Below are 26,070 nucleotides of genomic sequence, written 5' to 3'. Positions count from 1 at the left end.
TATATATATTTTGGTTTATTTTTATTTTTTAAATCTCAATCTATATTGACCTGATATATCTTATTATAGATGATAATGTGTCAGGTGGCACATAGATAATGTCTATCCATTATCTGCAACAACAAAAATTAACTTATTATTTGTTTTTGTTATTTGCAAATTTTAAAATTTTTTTGAAATAAAATTTAAATAAATTTATAAAATAAATTTATAAATAAATTTTTAACTTTAATTAAATTAAATTTAATAACATATTAATTAAAATTTAATTTTAATTAAATTTACCTTAATAAAATATAAATTAATTTTTAACTTTAAATAAATTTAATTTAATAACATATTAATTAAAATTTAATTTTAATTAAATTTACCTTAATAAAATATAAATTAAATTTTAATTTTTTACTAAATTTATGGGATAATATGATATTGTACCTGACTTTTTGGTAAATGGGTATTAAAATGGGTTATTATTTGATTTAAAAGTAATTCTAAGTCCATTTCACACGTATCTTTTACGACAATTTGACCGAACAACTGTATAATTGTTTGCGCAGCTACCATACCACTTAATTTCTGGTGAAAGAAACAGAAATCGATAATTGATAAAACAGAACAAAACATAAGGGGATTCAGTCAAATGTTTAGATTGCTATAAATACACAACACCACATGGTGGGACTAAAAAAATCAGTGATCACTGCTTAATTTTCTCTTGTTCCTCTGCTGTCATATATCTTTCTGTTTTCTCTTCCTCCCTCAGTTGTGTCGTGTTCTGTTGAGATGGAGGTTAACCTTTCTCCTCAATTGGCCAAGAAGGTGTACGAGAGCAATGGTGGATCATACTATGCATGGTCCCCTTCTGAGCTTCCCATGTTGCGTGAAGGAAACATTGCTGCTGCCAAGCTAGCTCTTCTGAAGAATGGTTTTGCCCTTCCTCAGTACTCTGACTCTTCCAAGGTTGCATACGTTCTACAAGGTAAACTCACACTACCTTGTCTCTTTTCTTTTTTTTTCATATCAGTTTTTCAGTATTTCACTTCTCTGATTATGATTTGCTTAATTCACCCAATGATCTTTTGAAATAACAAAAAGTTCTTTTTAAAGATCCTTTCTTTTTCAATAATGATATCTCACCACTTTCTGCATATACCACCTTGCTAAAAAATTCATTACTTTTTGTTGGAAGATCCATCAATCATTTTCTCATTTTCCCTGCAACACTTTTTAATGATCAGAAACTGATTAAGAATTGTGGTGTCTCTGCTACACCGTATTAACAATATTGTAAGACTGTAATTATTGAGATTCTCAAGAGCATGTTTGGTAAACTATTGAAAATGCTGCAAAACGGACATTCACACTTTTGAGAAAACAAGATTTGTGACATTTAAGAAAAAGTTCTGAAATTATAGCCATCTTTCTTTCTGTTTCATGCTACAGTTAAAGAACATTATCAAGATCAAGGTTTTAAAACTGAGATGCAGTCTTTTCACAAATTTTTACATCGTTTCAAAAATTGCAAATGAATAATAATACTATTATACAGTAAGGGTGTTCGTAAAAATGATTGAGTGAAAGGACTCATTTTGTTATTGTAGTGATTCAGTATTGTGATTATTGGTTGATTTTAAATGTGAACTTGTGGGAAACAGGAAGTGGAGTTGCAGGAATTGTTCTCCCTGAATCACAAGAGAAGGTTGTTGCAATTAAGAAGGGTGATGCTTTGGCACTCCCTTTTGGTGTGGTGACATGGTGGTACAACAAGGAGGATACTGAGTTGGTAATTCTGTTCCTGGGTGAAACTTCAAAAGCCCACAAGACTGGTGAGTTCACTGATTTTTTTCTGACTGGTGCTAATGGAATCTTCACTGGATTTTCAACTGAGTTTGTGGGGAGGGCTTGGGACTTGGAAGAAAAGGTTGTGAAAGCCCTTGTTGGGAATCAATCAGGTAAGGGTATTGTGAAGCTTGAAGGAAACATCAAGCTTCCAGAGCCTAAAGAGGAACATAGGAAGGGCATGGCATTGAACTGTGAAGAGGCTCCATTGGATGTTGACATAAAGAATGGTGGAAGGGTTGTGGTGTTGAACACCAAGAACCTTCCCTTGGTGGGTGAGGTTGGTCTAGGAGCAGACCTTGTGAGGTTGGATGGAAAAGCCATGTGTTCTCCAGGATTCTCTTGTGATTCTGCATATCAGGTTACCTACATTGTGAGGGGAAGTGGTCGTGCTCAGGTTGTTGGTGTTGATGGTCGTAGGGTTTTGGAGACAACTGTGAAAGCTGGAAATTTGTTCATTGTGCCAAGGTTTTTTGTTGTGTCCAAGATTGCTGACAATGATGGCCTCGAGTGGTTCTCTATCATCACTACCCCCAAGTGAGTTTTTCTTTTTTAACAAACAATTGTCAAAATTCACTTCTTAACACATAGTTGTTTGACACTTCTTATGTCAGTGTTTATGTTTGAAGTGTCACTTATTTGATCATATCTCTCTGGTTGTGACTAGTTTTGAAGCTATCTATGATGCATATTAACTGAAAAAATGGCTGTGATTGTTGTTATGACAGTCCTGTATTTACTCATCTGGCTGGAAGTATTGGGGCATGGAAAGCTCTTTCACCAACGGTTCTGCAGGCTGCTTTCAATGTGGATGCAGAAGTTGAGAAAGTCTTTCGTTCAAAGAGGAATGCAGATGCCATTTTCTTCCCTCCTCCAAATTGAAGTAGCATAAAACTAGCATTATATTATATATTTGTATCGTTGAAACTGTTTGATTTAGTTTTAGCATTTTAATTGCCTACTTTTTGTTTTTTACTATATACATCTGTTTTTCGGTTTACCTTTGGTGTTGGGTGTGTGTAGTATAAGATACATGTTTGGTGAATCTTGTTAATAACTGAGGTTGTTTAATATGAAGTGATGCGAAGAAAAAATATGTTACTGTTATGAAATATAGCGAAAAAGAGAGAGAATAGATAAGAAAGAATAGAAAATAGAGAATAGAGAATAGGGAGCAACTCATCTATGTGTTATTATTGATAGGAAGAGTCTTATTTATAGATACAATATGTAATCCATAAAGGAAACAAATCAACTTAGTTAATACAAATATTTACCATAAAGAGTAATGAATCATATGAGTAAATGTATCAAATCAATGGACAATCATTAATTTATAATACTCCCCCTTGAGTGTACATTGGTAAAGAATGTGCCTCGATAAAACCTTACCAGAAAAAACTCTTTGGGATAAAAAACCTAGTGAAGGAAAAAGAGTACAACATACATTATGTATTCTTTAATACAATATTGTTTATCACATATTCTATTTCTCCCCCTCATGTAAACTTACATCATTAAGGTGACAGAGTCCGAATTTGTGAGTCATTTGCTCAAAAGTTTTTCTTGCCAAAAACTTTACAAATAGACTTGTCATATTTTCAGATGAACGAATTTTTGGATATCTATATCATCTTTTCAATTGAACAATACATTATTGTCTTCATATATGGTTGTTGATTCCATCTTTCTCGGGGATAGTCACAAGTTTCTTGCACATGTTGAATTATAAACCTTAACCAAACATATTCACAACTTTCCTCGTAATTTTGTATGATTCGACGATGTTGCTACTATGGTTTGTTTCATATACCTTCATGAAACCATTGTGCTACCACATGTGAACAAACATCTTGTTTGTGATCAACCATTGTGACATTGTAAGAATATCTGAATCATTTGGATGGAATAAGCTCATATTCGTAGTACCCTTAAAGTAACGAAGTATATGTTTTACTCCAAACCATTTTCTTCTTGTAGTTGAAGAACTATATCTTGCTTAACAAATTTATAGCAAATGCAATATTAGATCGAGTATAATTCGCAAGATACATTAGTGTTTCTATGACACTAAGATATGGTGCTTCTAGACCAAGAAGATCTTCATCATTTTCTTGAGGTCTAAGAAGAGTCTTTATCAACATCTAACGACCTCACAACTATTGGAGTGCATAATGGACATGACTTGTCCATTTAGAACATTTTAAGCACCTTAATCATATAAGCCTCTTGATGTATAAAAATACTTTTATTTAAATACTCAATTTCTAATTTCAAACAAGACTTTTCCCTTCAAAGATCATTCATCTCAAATGATTTCTTTGAGTAATCAATTGCCTTTGTGAGCTCATTAGGAATTCCAACGATGTTTATGTCATCTACATGAACAATAATTATGGCAAATTCATTATTTGGATTTTTTCATATAAATACAAGAACAAATAGGACCATTTTTATATCCTTCTTTTAATAAGTATTCAAAAAGACGGTTATGCCACACACGTCTTGATCTCTTTAATCAACAAAAGAGCATGTTCAATTTTATTGAATAACCCTCTTTAGAATTTGTCTCGTTGGGCAAATAAAATCCTTCAGGGATTTTCATATAAATATGATTCTCAAAATAACCGTACGAATAGGTTGTAACATCATTCATTAGATGTAAATGCAAACCTTGTTGTGCAACTAGAATAATCGAATATTGCAATGTTGTTACATCCAATACTAGTGAACATGTTTTTTTTTTCACTAATCAATACAAGGTTTTGTGAACAACCTTGAGCAACCAATTATGCTTTATATCTAACAATTTCATCATTTTTAATTTGATTTTTGCGCAAAAATCCATATGTACCCAATGGGTTTCACAACTTCAGGAGTGCGAACTATACGTCCAAAAACCTTTCGTTTAGCAAACAAATATAATTATGCTTCTTTGCATATTTTCATTTTGGCCAATCTTTTCTTTGTCGACAATCTTCAATGATCATTGCTTATTGATCCTCATTGTCATTCATAGCATTCATCGCTATGTTATAAGTAAAAGTTTCGTCAATTTTAACTTCATTTTGGTTTCATATTATATGATTCATGACATAATTTATTGAGATCTCATCATTTTCAACCATTTCAGGTACCTGAGGTTCTTCTGGAACCGAACCATTAATTATGTCAAATGAATCTTTTGGGATTTCAACCTTTTCGATTAGGTTATTTTGCATATTAGCCCCCTTTCTCATTCAAGAGTTTTTATCTTTGGTACCAATAGGTCTACCACGCTTCAAACGTGTTCACATGAGTTTTTCAACCCTTTTTTTTTCGCATCATAATAACTGATCATGTCAAACAAGACAATCATTTTGATTTGTAAACTTCTGGTTTACCATGACATGCATTTAAATTGTACTAATAAACTTGTAGTACAAACTATAAGAGAATGTTGATAATTTCTCCAATACACTTTCTTTTTCAACTCAATCATAGATATAAAAATATTTCATATCTTTTTCATTGTTTGTCTCAATATAATATCCATTTAGACAAATATCATTGAAACTTAATAAGTTTCTATTCAACTTCTTGGTAGAAGTATAGTAGCTCTTTTAGAGTCTTCAAATATATTTGTGGTACTATAAATAATACTAACATCGATGTCTCACATTATCAAACAAGAGAAAATTGTATTACTCTTGAGAATTGTATAAGTTGTTGCACTATCAATAAGGCATATTCTTTTGGTACTAGTGCAAACATTCATTTTTCATATAAACGTAAATATCAATATGAGATTTTTTTTTTAACACTCTCATAATCAATGAGGTGATCAATGCTTCCATTTACTTTAGCAAAGAAAATAACAATATCAAGATGAGTAGCATCCATATGGCCATAATCAGAATCACCATCTTCATAAGCAAATTGTGTTTCTATATTCTTCTCATTATTTGTAAAATGCTTTGGTGTACAATAAGTACAACTCAAATGGCCTTTACCACCGTAATGATAATATATACTTTCATCTTTTTGTCAATATTTTCACATTTTCCTTTTCATTTTTTTTCACATTATTATGCCACTTCTGGTGACAAAATGTGTCTTTGAAATTTTCTTTATAACCATGTGCAAAATCAAGATCATGATCACGATCATGAAAATATAAATAAAATGTTACTGCATTCACTTTTGGGAATGAAGCAGAATCAATTTGGACAGGTTTCATGATTTTCTTGAGGTCAAAAGCTCATTGCTTTGTTCAGCCATACAAAGACATGAAATAAATTCATAATATTGATTGCTGCATTCACTTTTGGGAATGGAGCATATTAGGCGGATCTCGTGATTTTTCATCAAAAACTTTATTGCTTTGTCCAGCCAGCCATACATAGGCATGAAATAAATTCACAATATTTGTGAAATCTCTTTTCACAATATTTCTGTCATGTTGCTTAGATGCTTTATTTCTATATTTAATGGTATCCCAATATCCATTGCATCTAAATATATTTCAACATTTAAAATCCAATATAAGGAATTCTTCCTTGTAATATCAAGGGTCACAAATCCAAATTTTGCAACATTTCGTGTGTTTAGAACTAACACATAAAATAATTATATTAATAATAATAATCACCGTCAAAATAAAAATAAAAATAATAAGACGAAGATGAAAATTGATAAAGTTAAATAATTCTTATCACAAGAGGAAGAATATAAGGTAAAATTATAATTTGAGAAAGGATTAGAAAGAGCCTGAATTGAGACACGCATAACACTGTCGTTATAGAGAAAAAGCTTCCACTAGTCCTCAATTGGTTGGAGCATCGTGCTGATAACGTGTTATGAGATAAAGCGAATAACAGAGAGAATAGATAAGAGAGAGAATAGAGAATAGGGAGCAACTCATCTATGTGTTATTATTAATAGGAAGAGTCCTATTTATAGATACAATATGTAATCCATAAAGAAAACAAATCAACTTAGTTAATACAAATATTTACCATAAAAAATAATGAATCATATGAGTAAATGTATCAAATTAATGGACAATCATTAATTCATAATAGTTACTGAATATTGTTTGTTAGTATGTTATTTAATTTGTTAGTATGTTATTTAATGAGGTTGTTTCATAGGCAGTAATAATATTGTTTAGACATTATTACTAAATATGTTAGTATTTGAATGTCATTTTAGTTTAAAAAATATACAGTTTTTGTTTATAGACCGAAACACATTTTAAATAACTATGAAATTTTAATTAATTTTAATTATTTATTTTGGAAAAGAATAATTGTCCTACACGGAAAAATAATTAAAAATATTAATTTAACATTACAAAGCTCAATAAATAATTTCTTTTATAAAATATTAGGGATAAATTAAAAAAAAAACATCACCTTTAATAAAAGAAAAAATTCCACATATCTTCCGTGATATTGTTTTAAATCACATTATTTTTTTAGCTTTGAAATAGACATTTATCATTCTTATGTTTACAATAAAATAATAATTACTTTATCTAAAGTTCTTAAATGCACATTACTTGTGTGGTATTTTAGTAATTAAATCTACTTATTTTTTTCTTTAAACTTAATTTTCAACTTTCATTTAAATTTTAATTAATGCAATATTTTTTAACTAAAATGATTGAAGGAAGTATTGTTTTATTGAAAACATCAGAAAAATGAATATTATTCATCAAAAATAAAAGATAATGAATATATATTTTAAAACTAGAGAATATGTTAAAATGATAAAATTATTTATTAAATATTTTTATATTGATAAAATAAGTCTATAAAATAGAAAAATAAGAAATAACTTATAATTGTTAAAACAATTACCAAACACATTGATAATGATATTTCTTCTCTCTAATATATATTTTTCTCAAAATTAATTTATCTTCCGTCTTTAACAGTTCAGCTCAATAAAAAAGAGTATAATTATTTATAATATATTAATCTGGACATTGACAATAAAATTATCCCCATAAATGAAGATAGCATTTAAGTAAATAACTTAATCATATTACTTATAGTTTATTTCTTTTAAAAGACACTAATAAAAATATCTCTCTCAATGATTTTCGTTGAGTTATATTTTTATTTTTCTCTCTCTCCCTCTCTTCCCCCCTCTCTCTATATATAAATCTTAAATAAAATTTAAGTATTAAAAAAACATTTACTTATAATGATTTTTAAGTACATTATGAAATAAATTTCAAAATATTTATTTATTATAATTTTTTAATTTAATTATGTAAAAATAATTATTATACATAGGACGTAAGATAGTAATTATAACTGAACTTCTGGGACATTGCACATGAGACACAGTGCGAGAGTTTTCGCTAATACAGAAGAGAATAGTAGCATGGTGCAGAGAAAATGGCACCCTTGAAATCGCTGGAGAAAGAGTACCCTCTCATTGATTCTAATTTTCAAAGCTTCTGTGCCTCACACGCCATTTTCTCTGGTTCTCTTCTCTTCCCCTATCGATCTCATTTTTTTTTTTTTTTTTCAAAACTTGCTTATGATTCCACTATCTTTCTCAGTTCAAGATTTCCTTCTTCATGATATCGACGCATTAATTGCCTTGGCGGATAATCACTGTGCTTCACAGACACTCAAGCAAGTCAGGGTTACCTAATTATTTTTTTTAATTATTTTAATTTTATACTCTGCTAATTCTGTTATTAGGTTAATCAATAATAATTTTGAGCATGTGTTATTCAGGGAATCGACCAGCTTCTCTCAATAATAGATGCTCGTCATCCACCGTTGCTAAATGGTTTGCAGCTCTTGGAAGAGGCTCAGCGGAATAAACATGTTTTGTCTACTGGATGTGAAGGGTACTTTCAGTTTGACGTATTGTGTGAATGTTATGTTAATGTCTAGGGCAGCATTTTTACTTTGTTAATTTAATAACTGTGTTTGCACTCCATTTTCATGCTCACATTTTGTCCTCAACTTTTATGGATTATAACGTTGAGTCCTTGATACATGTTAGATTTGGTTTAGTAAGGCGTGATTGTCTGTTAAAAGTAAGTAGCACTACTTATTAATTGGTTTTTGAGCGAGTCTATATAACTCAGGATTGATGCATTGCTCGGAGGTGGATTACGAGAAGGACAATTAACTGAACTTGTTGGGCCATCCGCATCAGGAAAGACACAGGTAATAACTCACTCCATAACAAAATCATAGCTTGAGTAGGAGTGTTAACAGGGTGGGGCAGGGATCGACACTATTCCTCTGCGCATCTCTGATGGGAATTCTCATATCTAATCTCCACCTTGAGATGTTTACCCATGGATTTACTGGTATGAGTACTTAAAATGATTCTTAAGAAGTCACAAAAGAATATAAATGTCTAAAATTTTTCATGTTACAATGTGGCCTTATAATTAAATTTTCAAAGAATATTACACATAGCAAGCTTTGTTCAATTTTGTCCTGCAATTTGAAGGGAATAATTTCTTTTGACATTTATTATCATTGTAAATTCATTTGTCGGAAAAGTCATTGCAAAGGATAAAAGAAATTACATTATTTTCTCATCTAAGAGAAAAAAATATAATGTATAAATGTTAAATTAAAAATATATTGAGTTCTTTGTTTTTAAGTATTTTGATCTCTACTCCTGCGCTGTTTATCAAACGGGGGTACCTGTCATCCCCATTGCAGGACATCCCTGTGGAGTTCTTTAGAAATGTGAATTTCAGCCATGCTTCATCCTTGTTGTATTATTAAAACTAAAATTATAGAAGTAAAATGGTCTAATTTGGTCCTGTAGACGATCTTTCTGCTGCCTTAGGTTCTCAGAAACACACACCACACAGATATATACATACATTGATATACACATGATGCAATTGCTAATGTGTCATCTCTTATTTGGTTGATATAATATAAATTTTTATCTCCTGTTCCTTTGTTTATTATGTTCAATTAAAATATAACTTACCTTTTTCTTTTATTCAATTATTTTTATTTTAGGCATGCCTACTGTCTGCTTCAACTGTTGCAAAACATAAGGGTTCCGTTATATACTTAGATACAGGAAACTCCTTTTCACCTCAGCGTATTGCACGTTTTGTTGGTCAGTCTTCTGGTTATGACTCGGACAATCAGGTTATTTTGATTTGAGACTTTTAACTCATTCATGAATTTACTGGCCTTAACTGTTTTTAAATGATTTCTCTTTTAGGCTGAGCATATACTCAAAAAGGTATTGGACAGGATAATTTGTCACTCAGTGTTTGACATCTATCAGATGCTTGATGTGCTACGTCAACTGAAGATTAATTTAAGATCTGAGGTTCTCATTGACTGGAATGTTTGTAGCTGATGCAACTAACTCGATTTTTTATTTATTTCTAAAAAATAAACGACTACTTTATACTGGCCCAGACTGTGAAATCCAATCAGCACGTTCGATTGCTTATTGTTGATTCAATCTCTTCACTGATTACCCCCATCCTTGGGGGCCGTGGTCCTCAGGGTATAGTCACTTTTTCACACAAAACTGTTTGCTATGTTTACCTTAGATGATGTCATTGCGTACCATTTCAGTTTAATGAGTTATGGAAGTTGTTGTCTATTTCATGCTTCAGGAACTTCCTATTCTAATTCTATCCCTTTTACCCAATTTACCTGCTTTATTTATACTTTCTTTGAAACACAAGCTTTTAACTACCTGAGTTAAGAGAATGAGAGTGCTTGCTACTCTACTTCTAAAGAAGGATGTAGAGGAATATGGTATGCATCTTGTGTAAACATTAATTTCCATCAATTAATTTTAAAGAGCTGGCTTCTTGTTTTATTAATACTTTTCCAACCATATTTCTCTAATTATCTGAGAACTATGTCTCAAGTCTCTGATTTCAAAGTTTAACCACTAAGTCACTATTTTGTTCTTCTCAGAGACAAAAAGGCAAAAGATTAGATATCTCCCAGGAAAGAGTATATATTTTTTCATAGAGGTATATAAATTGATTGGACTCTTGAAATGAGGAGTCCAGTTATATGAATCTTAAGCCATTCTGCAAATTGATTAGAGGTCAAGTCATTTTTCATGTCTTTCTACAATGTAGTTATGTTCTTCTTTTATGTTGTTATTGCTACTTTTACAACATGATTAAATATTAATCAAACTTTACAATTCCTTTTCCTTTCTAGGTTATCAGAGTCTTATTTTCCACTGTAAGATGTTGGACAGAATATAGATACTAACTGTTTCATGCAATGGGTGATTTCAGGGCATGCTTTAATGATATCTGCTGGGTATTTAGTGAAGAAGTTAGCTCATGAGCATAATATTGCTGTTTTGGTATGTTTTGGTTTCCTTTTTCTTATAATTCTAAGTAAAGCCTACTAATTGAAAGGGATTTTTAAATATATATATATATATATATATATTTTTTTTTTTTTTTTCTAATATACACACTCATTAAATTATATTTTCGCTCTTCAAAATTCTATTTGAAGTTAAGTTGTTAGCTCCCCCAAAATTTCAGGCTTTTGGTTCCCCAAAATTTTCAATTAAGCTCCATCACTACTTATAAGGTACTAATATAGCTTTGAAAAACTATATATTTAAAAATGCTTAGAGAAAAGTTTTGGGAGCCCTGACCCTCTTTGACCCTTAAAAAGATCTGTTGCTGATTAAAAGAACGAACAAGACTGTGGTAAAGAAATATAGGCTCAAAATAATGCAGCGAGAGACACAGAGCCTTTGAAAAGACCAGATAACGGTTGAGTCATGCTTGCTGATTTTATATTTAGAATATTTCAAACATAGTTTCTGTGATTTTCATTAACGAGGCAGGGAGCCTATATATCTTCAAGTAACACTTCTAGTGGAACAAATTTTGAAGGTAACGAATCATGTGGTGCGTGGGGAAGATGGTATTTCCAAACCAGCTCTTGGAGAGAGTTGGAAGAGTGTCCCACATGTACGGCTTTTGTTTTCCCAAGATTGTGGAAGCAATGTGTGCAATATTTCAATGCTAAAACATCCATCCATGGTATGCCATTCAATCAGAAAATGTCTTTATAGTGTCGTATGTGTTAGTTAATGTCATGTTAGTGTGCTGTGTTATTTATGGGATGATCTGTTATTATTATCATTATTTGGAGCTGAATCACTGGAAAATTAACCAGTCTGAATTTGTTGTTCTGTTTCAGGCTTCTGGTAGAGCTGCAAGTTCTACTATGTTTTTATGACTGTTAGTACGGTCGATTCAAAATTAGATATGCTTCATTATAACTCTGATTCCATCGTGATATTCGAAGATAAACTACTGCACCCATTTAGATTAGAATCAATTCTGATAAATAGAAATACATCAAACATTTTATGTCTTGAAGGATTGATGTCTGTAGTCCTTGACATTTTAGTTGTCGTACACGTAGCCATTGGTTTTAACATTCAACACTGTAGTTTGTAAACGTTGGTTTGAAAGCACAATATGCTCCAAAGTTAATTCATTACATGAAATTCAAGAAAGTTTGCAATGATTGTAAGTTTAAAACAAGAAATCCAGTGTGCATATAGGAGAGACTGAAAGGAAGCTAGTAAGCTAGTAAGCAAGATATGCAGTAAGCTGCAGCACAGTCTCTACTCCATCAGTATTATGTTTAGCTTTCAAAATATTTCAGTTTATTGAAACGTAAGAGCATGCGAATATGTTCAAATAGCCAAAAAAAAAAAGCTATACATAATCACAATCACATCTAACCTAAGTAAATGAGAAATTAGTTAAGACATTTGATTCAAAAAGTGAGAAAAAAAAATGTAAAATTTGAAGTTAGAAGTCTACTTGGTACACTTGCTTAGCATCCAACAAAGTGAATTCAACCCATTAAAAATAGATCGAGTTCAACCTAATTTTTCACAAACTGCCAATTACACCGGCTAGTCAATCCATTTTTTTTTCTAAATCTAACTCAAAATAGTATTGAAAAAAAGAGTTCTCGACAATTCAATAGCCACAAAGCATCATAACTGTATCCATTTTCTGGTTTATAGCGAAATAAAATGTTCAGAAGAAGTAAGATGGAAGAAACTGTGTGTATTAGTCCCTAAACGTTTTTGTTTTTTCAAAAATGTTGTAAAAAGAGTAAATCAATAACTACATGTGTGCCTGCACGTGGCTTTTCAACTTCTTATGGTATTTTCTTTTTCCAGAAGTCCGAGGTTCAGTCAAAGAAATTAAAGCAAAGAACTCGAAGAGGAAAGTAAACTAGCGATAAATAGAATTGTGGTGCCACCTTTTGTCTCATGAATTGGTTAGAAAAAGTAGATAAAGCAACAGTAAATGAAAGTGGACTATGCTGTCATGATTAGGTTACTTGTAGGGAATGTAGAATGTAGAATGTTCACAAAAACAACAAAAGCAAACCGAACCCTTCAACAATGGGACCTGCATCATGTCACATTAACTATCTCTCACTGCTTTCAGAAGATGAAAAAGAAAAATGTTAGAAGCAATAGTTTTGTGAAGAGAATGCTTCCAAAGAGACTCTTGAGTGCTCTCTGCTACCACTGTCTGGCATGCATTACCTTCTAGCTTCTCACACCAACAAAGTGCATTCAACATACACGTGCAATTACAGAGCTGTCAGTTGTACCACTTCACTCGCCACTACACAATAAGTATACAAACAACTAAGGGAAAATGTTCATTAAAGAGTGCTTCACAAGTTATCCAAATTCTAATAATACAAACACGCACACCCGAAAGGTGTATCAGTTATGGAAGTTCAGAGAGATGGCCACAACTGTGCATTCTTGACCTTGGATACACTCTCCAGTACCCCCACTGGTGTCACGTCTCCGATTATCGTCACTTTCTTCGTCTCCATTTCTATGCTGAATGATGTCACTCCTACAAACCCATATATATAATATTCCAAAACGCACACATTTAATCACTGTTCCATGTAAACTCGAAAACTAAGTATGGATTAAGCAGACGCACCTTCCATTTTTGAAATATGTTTTCTAAGTTTTCCTTCGCAGGCCCTGCAGTGCAATGACACCCTCAAAACCACAACCTGATCAAGGTTTCAGAAGACAACCCTAACGTCATCGTAAAACAAACCCCAAATTTTCATTCACAAAAAGTGGTAACTAACTAGTAAGACACAAAGGTTGAAAAGAAAAGAAAAACCTGGTCCTTTGAGCGAACAGTAGGAGCGTGGTTTGTTTTGATAACCACAGCCTTGTCTTGGACATCATGTTGAGAAGGAACCATTTGTGTGAATTTGTTAGACTCTGATACCCACCCAATGAATGGCGCGTCAGCAAGGAGATATCTTCTGGATGAACCCTCAGCAGTAGCATGAACAAAAGTTTTTGTACGCGTGTCACAGTTACCCTTATGAGCTGAGATGTTTCTGTGCTTCTCCAAGTAAGGCTTAGGACTTATGGGCAATTGGGATGAACAAGGTACACAGAGTTGGCTTTTCCTTCCGTCATGGTCGTAGCTTTTGGTCCTTCCACGCGCTGTAGAACGATGGTGCATCCCACAAGTTATTGCTGTGGAAGCAGAGGAAGAACAGAACACATCAGTTCCCTTCATCATTTTCATGGTTTTTGTGGATCGAGTAATGAGTATGGTGCTTAATTTCTTAGCCAGTGGCGAGGTCAAAAAATATGAACTAGAGAGAAGAAGTTGGAAACAATGGATAAGCAGTAGGTAGTACTAGTAGCTGAAGCTTAGAAAAGGCGAAGACTGTAAGGAAAGGAAAATATAGATGCTGCATTTGGTCCCACAGACATTATGAGATTAATCTACATTTTCAAAACTCTATTTTACTTTCTCCTATTAATTACTTTGGTATAAGAAGTGTGTGGTGATCTTTGGTGGGATATGAACAGTACCAATGGCTGTCAAATTATAAAGTTTGGGGAGAAGAAGACAAAGTGTGTGGTGATCTTTGGTGGGATATGAACAGTACCAATGGCTGTCAAATTATAAAGTTTGGGGAGAAGAAGACAAGCATCCTTTTTGAGTGTGGTTCTACAGGCTCCCATGATAAAAAGGTGTTGGTTCAAGAGATGGCTCACCAAGCTCAATGGCCCGAAGGTGCAGCAGCCTGTGATCCCTCCACTGTCAAGAGCCAGAGGTTGTCGCTGCTCTGTAAAACCAGCCTCACGCTGTGCCCTCCCGTCTAGGAACCAGGAGACCCTTGCCTTCGCAAAGGACCCATGGCTCAACTATCAACTTGGAGTGGGCAAGCCAGCAATATGCAACCATCAGGCCAGCTCGGTGAAGACCAAACCTTGTTCCAACACCCTGGTGCCCCCTCTCGGGTCACAAGCTGACGCAACCCAGCTCGGCGAACATACATATCTGTCAGAGAGTTTATAAAGAGTAGTTTGTCTAATACTCTAGACGATGTGGGACTTGCAGACGGAAATATTAAGTCTTGAGTTGGAAAGTGAGGCTTCTTCCTCATCGTCTATTCTCTCCATGTCTATGATGCATCTTAATACATTATAACCTTATAAATATGTGAGTTGTTGGATTTTGAATCTTTTATATCAGTCAGAGTGGTACATATTGACGGATTTCCAAAAGAACTAATATATACATTCCTCTTAAATTATAGTTAAAGAAGGCTTCATACTGTCTCACGCCATAACCAAGTTGTTTATTCTAAAAAAGGTTTTATCAACTATTAGTTGGGTATCACTACCACTTGGTCAAAAGATGAAACTGAGCCACTGGTCTAAAAATGGTTTTATCAACTATTACCAATAATATTACAACTTCATCCTTCTTCAAAGCAACGAACCGTGCCATTATTCATCACCAAGATATATATGAATCACATTTTCCAGAAAAGGGAAAATGGCAAAAAGGATCACCTTCATATATCTTTCCCTGAAAACCATAATAGTACTTCATCTCTTCGTCTTTGCCAAAACAGATGTGGTCACTGAGGGGGATGCTCCAGCTCCTACAATTACTTTCTTCATGCATGACATCGTTGGTGGATCAGCCCCTTCAGAAAGAATTGTTGCTGGCACCATTGTAGACACTCAAACAGCTAAACTTCCTTTCTCAAAACCCAACAACAGGATCTTCCCCTTTAAAGGTGCCATACCATTAGTTGATACAAACACTGCCACTAATCCTACACACTCGAGCACCACCATGGTCATAAGAAACATTGACAAAAACAAGGTTGTTATCGATAGGAATCCACTGGAAGTATCACTAGACAAGTTTTTGTTCGGAAGAATAACGGTTATTGACGATGAAATTACGCAGGGGCATGAGTTTGGGTCAGAGGTTATTGGTAAGGCACAGGGATTTCATTTGACTAGCTCATTGGACGGAAGTAGCCGAACCATGGCATTTACGGTTGTGTTTGGTGGTGAAGGTGATGATGAGGAGGATGCTGTTAGTTTCTTTGGTGTGCACAGGATAGCTACAAAGGAGTCTCATATTGCTGTTGTTGGAGGAACTGGAAAATATGATAATGCAAAAGGGTATGCCAAAATTCAAACACTGCCTTCACCTCAACAGCATTCCACAAATGGCTTCAAAACACTTCTTCAAATTACTGTATACATAGCCTAGATAGTATATTATAGCAATTAGCATGGAAGATTACACATTCTTTGTAGTTGAAGAAGCAAAACTTTTTTTTATACATGAATGGAAATACACTGTCAAACAGTTGGATATCCAACTTTTCAAGTGTTCTCAAATAGTTGCATACTAAAAATTCTACCTTTTAAAGAGAAGTTAGCTGATTGAAAAAAAAAAAGTATTATGATAGAGAACAATAGAAATTGTGAAGGGAAAATAACATTTAACACTGTAATTCGTCAACATCGGTTTTTGAAAAGTACAATATGTTCTCACACAGCGAATTGATTACAGGAAATAAGACATGGTTGCAGTGATTGTAAGTGAAAAAGAAGAATGAGTGAGAGGAGGCTAATAAGCAAGATATGCAGTGAGCTGCAACAGAGTCTCAACTCCATCGGTATTGTGTTGCTGAGCGCTAACCGGAAAAGTCTTAATGATGGCATAGCCCTCTGCGTTGAGATACTTTCCGGTTCCTCCAATGATGGCGATGTGGGACTCAGAGACTTGGGTTCGATGGACACCAAAGAAGCTGAGACTGTCGACGTAACCACTCTCTTCAAACTTGGCAGTGAAAGCCATTGTCTGGCTGGTTCCATCGACAGAGCTGGCTATATAAAAGCCTTGTGCCTTCCCAACCAAACCTGAACCCAACTCATGTCCCTCCGTGAGTTCATCGTCAAACACAATCATTGTTCCAAACATTATCTTTTGCGGAGTCATTCCTTCTGGGAGCTGATTGGTGTTGGTCACCGGGAAACCAATCCCCCCGTTGCCAAAGTTGTTGCCATTGTTGTTGAAGACGTTCGCTGTGGTACCGCCCAGTCCGGTGAGGAAGGGGAGGTTGTTGTTGTTAAGAATCCCGCCATTGTTGTTGTTCTGGGGAAGCCCACCGTTGAGAGGAAGGTTCGCACCGTTTGGCTTGGCGAATGCGACTTGAGCGTTCAGAGCAGGATTCGTGACAACGCCCGTTACGGCTCGAGCGGAGGGGTTGGAACCTCCCAGAATGTCGTGCATGAAAAATGAGAGTGTGTGGTGTTGGTCAACGCCGTTTATTGGTGCCGCAACAGAGGTTGCAGGTAGAAGTGGAGGGAGAGTGGATGAAACGGGGGATTGAGCAGTGTTTGGTTGTTGTGGTGCTTCTTCTACCTCATCCAGGATTCGAGTTGAAGTACTGGAACTGATTGCAAGGAATGTAAGTGCTACTATCAAAAGCACTGCATTGAAAGGCATTGCCATTCTCATGCTCATAGCCATTCTTATACACACATATGCGTGTGTCTATGATGGAATTTGTGCGGAGTAGTTGATGAGAGCATCATTAGAAATCCTTCAAGTTCTTCGTGTAGTAGTTAAAATTAAACCGTACGATCTATAAATAAATAAGACATTAAATAATATTTTTCGTAAGAAATTTGATGCAACGAATTGCCGAATCATTATGGGAAAAATAAGGTAAATATGGTTTTTCATAAAGATAAGTTAAATATATTTTTAATTTTTTTATGCAAAATTAGATTTTGTTGCATGGTTTGAATTATTTTCATTATGAAAAGACCTCTTATTTTCATTATGAAAAGACCTCATGATGTATCGAACAATATTGTCATGTGTGTCAAAATATTTGAGAATGAAAATAATTTAATAATTATTAGAAAGATAAAATCTAATTTCACAAAACTAAAAACGTATTTAATTTTATAAAATAAAAAAATTCTAATTAATATTAAATGATTTTGATTTGACTAATAAAAATACTCTATACATTTATAAATATATATATATATATATATATATATATATATATATATATATATATATATATATATATTCTACATATGAAATATAAATATATAAATTGAAAAAATTATAACCAGTATTTTATTGCTTATATGAACATAAAATGAAAATAGATTAAAAAAAATATCAATAATTTATTTTATTTTCTCGTAACCTTTTATGTTTTTTTAACTTATTTTCTATTCTTTCATATCATTATACAACTTCTTTTATATCGTAACTTTATTAGTTGTTAAGATTAGTTTTCTTTTCTTGTTATGAATCTTACATGGGCGTATTATTATTGTCATTATATTTCCGCTTGGTATTATTTGATGGTCAATGTTAGTGGCTAGTATATTAACTTTTTGTTAGTGAAAAATTAAAACTTATGCAATCTTTTTCTTTTTTTCTCACTTTTACGATCCAAGTTAATTATAAGACTCTAAACATACCATTTTAGTATTTTGTTGAGGTTACCAAGATCGAGACATTGAAAAAGAACATCGAGGTGAACGTGTCGAGAAAAATAATATAGTGTAAGTAAAAGAAAAAAATGTAAAGAGGAGGATGAAAGGAATATTGAGATAACGGGTGTTGAGAAAAGATATTGAAATAATGGTCAAAACAAACAACGAGTAAAGATTCATAACAATGATACAACGTCGACAATTTTGATACGGTTATTATGATTTGAAAACAATAATTTTTTACATCATTTAACAATTTATACGAGAATAAAATAGTTTTAACAAAAAATTAACTTTAATATTTAAAAAATAATAATAAAAGATAATATTAAATGATAATAAGAAAAAAAAAGTAGTGTCCATGTATCGATGTCTTTATGATTTAAATAATATATAAATTAATTATTCAAATATAAAATGGAAATGACATTATTATCCATCACAAATACATTATAATTACACGAAGAAAGAATTAAGTGATATGAATCAATTTGTATTTATAAATTATAAATTTTTAAACCTTTACTAATAAGGCCTTGATAAGTGAAAAGATAAAATTAATTATTTAGTACTTGAATATGCTTTTCAATCCAAATTATTAGAATGTTATAGAAATATTATAATGTTAAATTATCTCCCTTAACATTGAATTGGGGTAGGTACAACCATTATTGATAAGCATTTCACAAAGACATATCTTAGAAAAACATGTCAAACATATTTGTTTCATCAGCATTAAATATTGTTAGATTTGTCAAATAACGTTTGAATTAATTACATAATGTAAGTTTAAAACATTATTTTAAAAAAAAACTTAATATTATTGATTAAAAAGATGATATCGAATTATTTTTAAAGTTTAAGAATAAAATATATCAAAATTTAAAATAAAAATAAATTTTAATTTAATGTCTAAATTTAAATACAAAAATATTTAACTCTAAGAAAAAAAAAAGTAAGTTAAGCTTTTTTTTTTCTTCTCACTTTGCTTTAATGGCGACGGAAGAAAGAAAAATTATATCGGTATGATTGCAAAATTTGCAACGACTACATTTTATTCTTCTCACAAGAAAACATTTTTCATTAATCCAAAGGCTCACGGCTACAAGAATCCAAATTTTCAACATTTAAACTTCCATGAAGTTATCATAGTCTCATTCACACCAACTAAAACTTTAATGTGCACTCTATTCATTTTCAAATATACAAGGGATCCATGATCTCTTTTTAGATATATAAACCTAAAAAAGATACTTAATTTTGAGATATTATTTTAATTTTTTTTAAATAGAACCATTGTTTACACATTCATTATGTCAGATGGGTAACATAATTAATTAATTATGCAAATATACACCTTTTATTATGTCTTCTTGACGAGCATAAATTATGTTTTTAACTATAAAAGCATTTTTTTAAATAATGTTTTTTATTTGTTTAAACGTTCTTTTACCCTATTTTCTGAAATTAGTGGTTTGGTTATATTTTCAAAGGACATAATGTTTTATAAATAAACTGAAAATCTTAATTTCATTTTAATAAAAAGAATATAATATGGTTAGCTACAAAGTCTCCCAAATTATTAGGTAAAGGTACTTTCCAGATCGAGTTTGGTATGGCTTGAAAGTGAGTATAAAGTTCAAAGCTAAGGTTTGTCAACATTCATTATAGTAGAAGAAATATTCTCCAATAATTTTCCTAATTTTAATGCTGTTTTTTTTAACACAAACAAAAATAAAAAAACAACTTCAAAATATGCGTTAGGACTTACGCCACTATGATCGAATTCAATTGTACAACAACCTATTCGAAAAAAATACTTAAGTTATAATTCTGCATTTTTTATATATTAAAAACAAGAGTTTGTTTGTAATGCTTATATGATAACATCTTCGTAAAAGGATTATTTATTAAAATTTAACAACTTTTCAGATACATCTAATAGTTACATTATATAAATTTAAATATGTTTTTAAAATTTCGAACTTTAAAGTACAAAATATGAACCATAATTATATTTATCAAATAATTTTATATTGACATGATTTTCTATAAATATGATCAATATAGAAAAAGTTTGCTATATGTCTTTATCTCCATTATGTAAAAATCAAAAAATAAATGTACTTTTTGGTGTTAACTTCAACATTACAATTAATTCAGGGATTCATTGCAGGTATATCAGATAGCTTAAGTTGACAACAATTTTCATAACAATTGACTATAATGATTTTCAGAGTGCATGTGTATAAAAGCCATTGCTAGTATCTTGAAAAGCATCTTCAATTCATAAATCTTAGTTAAACAACAACCATGATGATTTCTGAGTCCCTCTTGTCAGTTCTGAGTTTCTTCCTCTGTGCTTGCCTTTTCAAAGTCTTGTTTGAGAGAAGAAAAAAGCCCAAGGCCCACTTGAAGCCCCCTCCAAGCCCACCGGCATTACCCATTATCGGTCACCTCCATCTGCTTAAACCCCTAATCCACCACGCCTTCCAAGAACTTTCTCTCCGATATGGGCCTCTTATCTACCTTCGAATAGGTTCTGAGAAGTTCATTGTTGCAAACACCCCTTCACTCGCCAAAGAATTTCTCAAAACCAATGAGCTCACATACACTTCTCGCAAAATGAACATGGCCATCGACATGGTTACCTACCACAACGCCACGTTCGCGTTTGCACCTTACGATACTTACTGGAAGTTCATGAAAAAGCTCAGCACCACCGAGCTCTTGGGAAACCGAAGCCTTCATCAGTTCCTACCGCTTCGGACAAGGCTCGTTCACGAATTCGTTCAAACTCTGTTCCACAAATCGCAGGCCAAAGAAAGCGTGAACCTCACTGAGTCACTCATGAGGCTTTCCAACAACGTGATATCGCAGATGATGCTCGGCATCACGAGCTCCGGAACAGACAGCCAGGCAGAGCAGGCACGTGCGTTGGTTCGTGAGGTGACGCAGATTTTCGGAGAGTTTAACGTTTCGGATTTCATAGGTTTCTGCAGGAACTTGGACTTGCAAGGTTTCAAGAAGAGGGCATTGGATATACACAAGAGGTACGATTCTCTGCTGGAGAAGATCATCTCTGATCGTGAAGAACTGCGAAGGGAATCGAAGGTTGAGCGTTGTGAAGATGGAGAAGAGAAAGTGAAGGACTTTCTCGATATTTTGCTGGATATTGTTGAACAGAAAGACTTGGAGGTTGAGTTAACTCGGAACCATGTCAAATCATTGATCTTGGTACGTGTAGGTTCTTCATACATAGATTGTTGTTTGTCAGGAGGCATGAAGTTTTGTGTCAATTAACCCTAACATCTTCTTCTTATGAGTATAAAGTTTAAAATATTAAAAACTAAGAAAAAACAGTTATTTCACACTATTATTTGACATTCATATAAAAGTAAAATAATCATAAAAAATAAATTTTTTATTTGTGAAGAAAAAAAAATAGTGAATAGTAGTGTCAAATGATTATAAAAAAAACTTTTTAATCACAAAATACTATTATCCAGAAATGATAACTTTGACTCTTTAAAATGTAAATCTATTTTATTTTATGGTATGAATTTGGATTTTTTTACTGAACTCTTTATATTGTACCTTTAAAATACTTTGATAAACACTGATTTTAATATTTTAAAATAAATTAAAATGATTTTTAAAATGTAAATATCAATGTATTGTTAATATTAAGCAAAGAATAACACTAAAAAATTTCAATAAAAAATACCCGTGATAGTAGGTTGACATATTTACACTACTTTGACATTTTTTTAATGAAAAAGTGAAAAATAATATGCCAAATTAACGTAGAAGTGTGTCAAATTTTTTGTTTTGTTTTATATAATCTGAAACTAAATAAATAATATATATATATATATATATATATATATTATAAATTAAAATATAAAAAAATATGATTAAAATGTTAATATATTGAGTTGTGAAGTGATAACATAGTATCTCCAATTCAAAGTCTTCATACTTTAAGGAGTGCTCGTATGAAAGAAGAGGTAATAGGTAACCAAATGTTAGAAAATCAAACCTATTAATTATTATCATAACCACACTCATTAATAGATATTTAGTTTATTTAAAATATTTTTAGTTTTTCAATTGTATTACATTTATCTTCAATATATTAAAATATCAATTTTTAAATATATTAAAAATTTTAATATATATGAGGTTTAAAATATTAAAAATAAACATATAAATATATTATCATATTAATATATTTATTTTAAATATATTAACAAAATTTATATATATATATATATATATATATAAATTAATATTAAATTTTAAAATATTAATATATTGAATTTTAAAATGATTGTATTTTTTAAGGAGTGTAAATTATCATCTATTATTCAAAGTCGTCATACTTTAAATAAAGACCATGTTCATGAAATAGGTAAGCAACATTTAAAATGTCAAAAAAAAAAAATCAAACCTATTTATTATCATAACCACATAGGCATTTAGTTCAGTAAAAGTATTTCTAATTTTTCAAATATATATATATATATATATATATATATATATATATATATATATATATATATATATATATATATATATATCTTCAATATAGTTAATGGTTTTATATTAATTATTCTTAAAGATTATAAAATGTGATTGATAAAAGTTGGATAAAAATATTAAAAACAAACATTTAAAAATAAAATAAAAGCCCGTGTATATATATATGTTTTAAGACACGTGTACATAAATAAATTGTTAAGAAATCATTCCACATGAACAAATAAAATGGAAGTTTTAATTTATCAATTATGACTATTATTTTCAGGATTATTTCACAGCAGCTACAGACACAACTGCTATATCAGTAGAGTGGGCAATAGCAGAACTGTTGAACAATCCGAAAGTGTTGCAGAAAGCACAAGAGGAGGTGGACAAAGTCACTGCAAACAAGAGATTACTGTGTGAAGCAGACAGTGCAAAGCTTCCTTATATCCATGGCATCATAAAAGAAACACTGAGGCTTCATCCACCAATACCAATGATTATGAGAAAGGGAACCAAAGACTGTGTGGTTGATGGAAACATGATTCCAAAGGGTTCAATAGTGTGCCTAAACATTTGGGCTATGGGGAGGGATGACAGTGTCTGGGAGAAGCCTTTGGAGTTTAGACCAGAAAGGTTTGTAGAAGGTGAAGGAAAGGATTTGGATCTGAAAGGTCACCATTTTGAGTTGTTGCCATTTGGGAGTGGAAGAAGAGGGTGCCCTGGTATGCCTTTGGCCATGCGTGAATTGCCTACGATCATTGGAACACTGGTGCAGTGTTTTGAGTGGAAGATGTTTGGTTCTGAAGGTGAAATCCTGGAGCATGGAAGAAGCAGAATCAATATGGATGAACGTCCAGGGTTGACTGCTCCAAGGGCCAATGATCTTATATGCATCCCTGTTGCACGATTAGATCCTACACTTTTTCATCAACTCTAGTTAATTATCCATGCAAATTGTGACACCCAAGTTATATATATATACATGCATCACAGTTTGTATTTCTTCTTTCTGCGTCTGAGATTATGGTGTGTATGAGTTGGAAAATGCTCTTTGAAACTGTAGTTTGGACTGTAATTTACGTGAGATTATTATGATGAAGGCATGAGCATGGAATATGTAATATTTTCATATATAATACAGACGAAAAAGAATTTATAGAACCATATGTTTATTTTCTTATATATATATATATATATATATATATATATATATATATATATATATATATATATATATATATATATATATATATATATATATATATATTCAAGTTTAAATATGTTTGTTGTGCGTATGTGAAATTATAATTCGTTTTGTTTTTGATTTTTATATAGTTTGGTTTTTAAATTTTAAAAATACATAAAAAATAATTTTTATAGTTTAATTGTGTTAAATTTTTGTAACATGATGGATGGGTTTGAATTATAATTTGACATGTTCCAGGTCAAATTCTATTATTAAACATTGTTTAACATTTAAAAAATTTAACACAATTAAGATGATTATATCAATTTATTTTTAAAATTGTAAAATTAAAATATAAGAACAAATTTAAATTTCGTATTAGAATTACAAACATTTTTTTTTAGAAAAAGAAAATATTTATATAATATTGAGATATTGTTTTCAATTTAAAACTTTAAATATATAGAAAATTTTATTTATATATTCTTCATATTAACTTTTAATATCTTAAATTTTCATCCTATATTTTGACTTTAAATTCGTGACCTATGTTTTGGCTTTAAATTCCTATAGCATGATTTGGCTTTAATTGTGATATTTACAGCATGCCAACGAACAATGCTTGTTTCCGTGTAGGTATTAAATTTGGACTTCTAACACCTGAAATTTGAAAAAAAAAAGTAAGTTTTAGTTGGTGTGTTCGTGGAAGTTTTTAATTACGATGGGACATATAACAAACTGAAAAACTTGTCAAATGAAAAATGTGCATGCACGAAGCTATCAAATCTTGCATTTTAATGACCGAGTGGGGGATGCAAACACATTTATTTCTAAAATCCATTAAAGAGATAAAAGAAATATAAACAATACAAGTTTCAGAGTATTCCACTGATATGGGATGGGTGCAAGGTCAGAACAAGGAAAGATGAATATACAATGACGATATGGGGCTAAAGTAGATCCAAGAAATAGTTACCGGAACAAAGGAACGAAGCTCACAAATAATAGCAACTTCTTTTTGAAGATGGATTGCGCGAGATATGACGTGACCTCAACAGGCCTAAGTCCAAATGCATTAATAAGCTCAAACCCATATCAAGATTTAGTCACTAGAAGCATAATGAAGAAGATCCACCTAAGTTTCTCATAAGATGATCAAGTCAATTATGAACTTTTCATTTTATTCACATGGGTCAAAGAAATCTACAAAATATGAGTTGATGAATGGAAGACTGTAATTTATATTTAAATTGGGTCATTGTTTAGACTTTGCTTTCAATAAATAAGCTAGAACATGTGTGATTACATGGTGCATAAAATTGGACCAAGCCCAATTTCCTTGTTGGCCAAGAATGCTTTGGCATGTGCTACACATGGAGACAAGCAAGTTAAGCATGACCAAGGCAAGGAGAGTGTGAAGGTGGCAAGGAGTGTGTGACAAGGACACTTGGCATCATCTTCTACATCATATGGTCGAGAATCAAGCTTGCTCTTCAAGCTACATCTATGTTTCATTTGTGCTTATTTTGAATTGCATTAAGGAAGCTAATCTACTATAAATGATAGTTTCCTATGCACATGTAAAGGTGACTCTTGAATTGATAATAAATGCTATTGTTGAGATCACTCCACCATTCTATTAATTTGAGAGCATA

At 31.8% G+C, this 26,070-nt stretch overlaps 4 protein-coding genes, 1 non-coding gene and 2 pseudogenes across 7 annotated transcripts; 4 read left to right on the top strand and 3 right to left on the bottom strand.

The window, feature by feature from the left end:
* Positions 1-678: 678 nt before the first annotated feature.
* LOC114168423 (RmlC-like cupins superfamily protein) lies at positions 679-2,916 on the top strand. The gene is made up of 3 exons (XM_028053219.2): positions 679-979; positions 1,656-2,376; positions 2,568-2,916. Exons 1-3 carry the CDS (start codon positions 784-786, stop codon positions 2,719-2,721), a joined length of 1,071 nt encoding a protein of 356 aa, XP_027909020.1. The 5' UTR covers positions 679-783; the 3' UTR covers positions 2,722-2,916.
* Positions 2,917-8,160: 5,244 nt separating this feature from the next.
* Positions 8,161-12,351, top strand: RAD51D (DNA repair RAD51-like protein). Of its 3 annotated transcripts, XR_014986642.1 has the most exons (11): positions 8,161-8,316; positions 8,396-8,475; positions 8,577-8,692; positions 8,936-9,017; positions 9,840-9,974; positions 10,051-10,161; positions 10,254-10,344; positions 10,767-10,825; positions 11,102-11,172; positions 11,720-11,869; positions 12,030-12,351. XR_014986642.1 is itself a non-coding variant. In XM_028054876.2 (10 exons), the coding sequence occupies exons 1-10, from the start codon at positions 8,229-8,231 to the stop codon at positions 12,066-12,068; spliced, it is 963 nt and encodes a 320-aa protein (XP_027910677.2). In that variant the 5' UTR covers positions 8,161-8,228; the 3' UTR covers positions 12,069-12,351. The 3 variants fall into 3 exon arrangements, 2 of the variants coding, with proteins under 2 accessions (XP_027910677.2, XP_027910676.2); XM_028054876.2 differs by lacking the exon at positions 10,767-10,825; XM_028054875.2 differs by lacking the exons at positions 10,767-10,825; positions 12,030-12,351 and having other exon boundaries at positions 11,720-12,013.
* An 810-nt stretch (positions 12,352-13,161) lies between these two features.
* Positions 13,162-14,713, bottom strand: LOC114169636 (protein SODIUM POTASSIUM ROOT DEFECTIVE 2-like). The gene is made up of 3 exons (XM_085669436.1): positions 14,018-14,713; positions 13,826-13,901; positions 13,162-13,732 (listed from the first exon to the last, which is right to left on the bottom strand). The coding sequence occupies exons 1-3, from the start codon at positions 14,435-14,437 to the stop codon at positions 13,608-13,610; spliced, it is 621 nt and encodes a 206-aa protein (XP_085525562.1). The 5' UTR covers positions 14,438-14,713; the 3' UTR covers positions 13,162-13,607.
* Positions 14,714-14,888: 175 nt separating this feature from the next.
* LOC146881914 (signal recognition particle RNA) lies at positions 14,889-15,190 on the bottom strand. The gene has a single exon (XR_014986697.1).
* A 513-nt stretch (positions 15,191-15,703) lies between these two features.
* LOC146881913 (dirigent protein 24 pseudogene) lies at positions 15,704-16,438 on the top strand (annotated as a pseudogene).
* Positions 16,439-16,653: 215 nt separating this feature from the next.
* On the bottom strand, positions 16,654-17,701 carry LOC114169634 (dirigent protein 25 pseudogene; annotated as a pseudogene).
* A 3,299-nt stretch (positions 17,702-21,000) lies between these two features.
* Positions 21,001-24,367, top strand: LOC114169631 (cytochrome P450 93B16-like). The gene is made up of 2 exons (XM_028054870.2): positions 21,001-21,936; positions 23,510-24,367. The coding sequence occupies exons 1-2, from the start codon at positions 21,013-21,015 to the stop codon at positions 24,164-24,166; spliced, it is 1,581 nt and encodes a 526-aa protein (XP_027910671.2). The 5' UTR covers positions 21,001-21,012; the 3' UTR covers positions 24,167-24,367.
* Positions 24,368-26,070: the final 1,703 nt, after the last annotated feature.

The sequence above is a fragment of the Vigna unguiculata genome, chromosome 11, assembly GCF_037176805.1.
Source record: "Vigna unguiculata cultivar grain cowpea cultivar isolate G323 ecotype 2 chromosome 11, ASM3717680v1, whole genome shotgun sequence".
NCBI lineage: Eukaryota > Viridiplantae > Streptophyta > Magnoliopsida > Fabales > Fabaceae > Vigna > Vigna unguiculata.
Note: the sequence above shows the minus strand (reverse complement) of the source record. Positions and strands in the feature narration are given on the sequence as shown.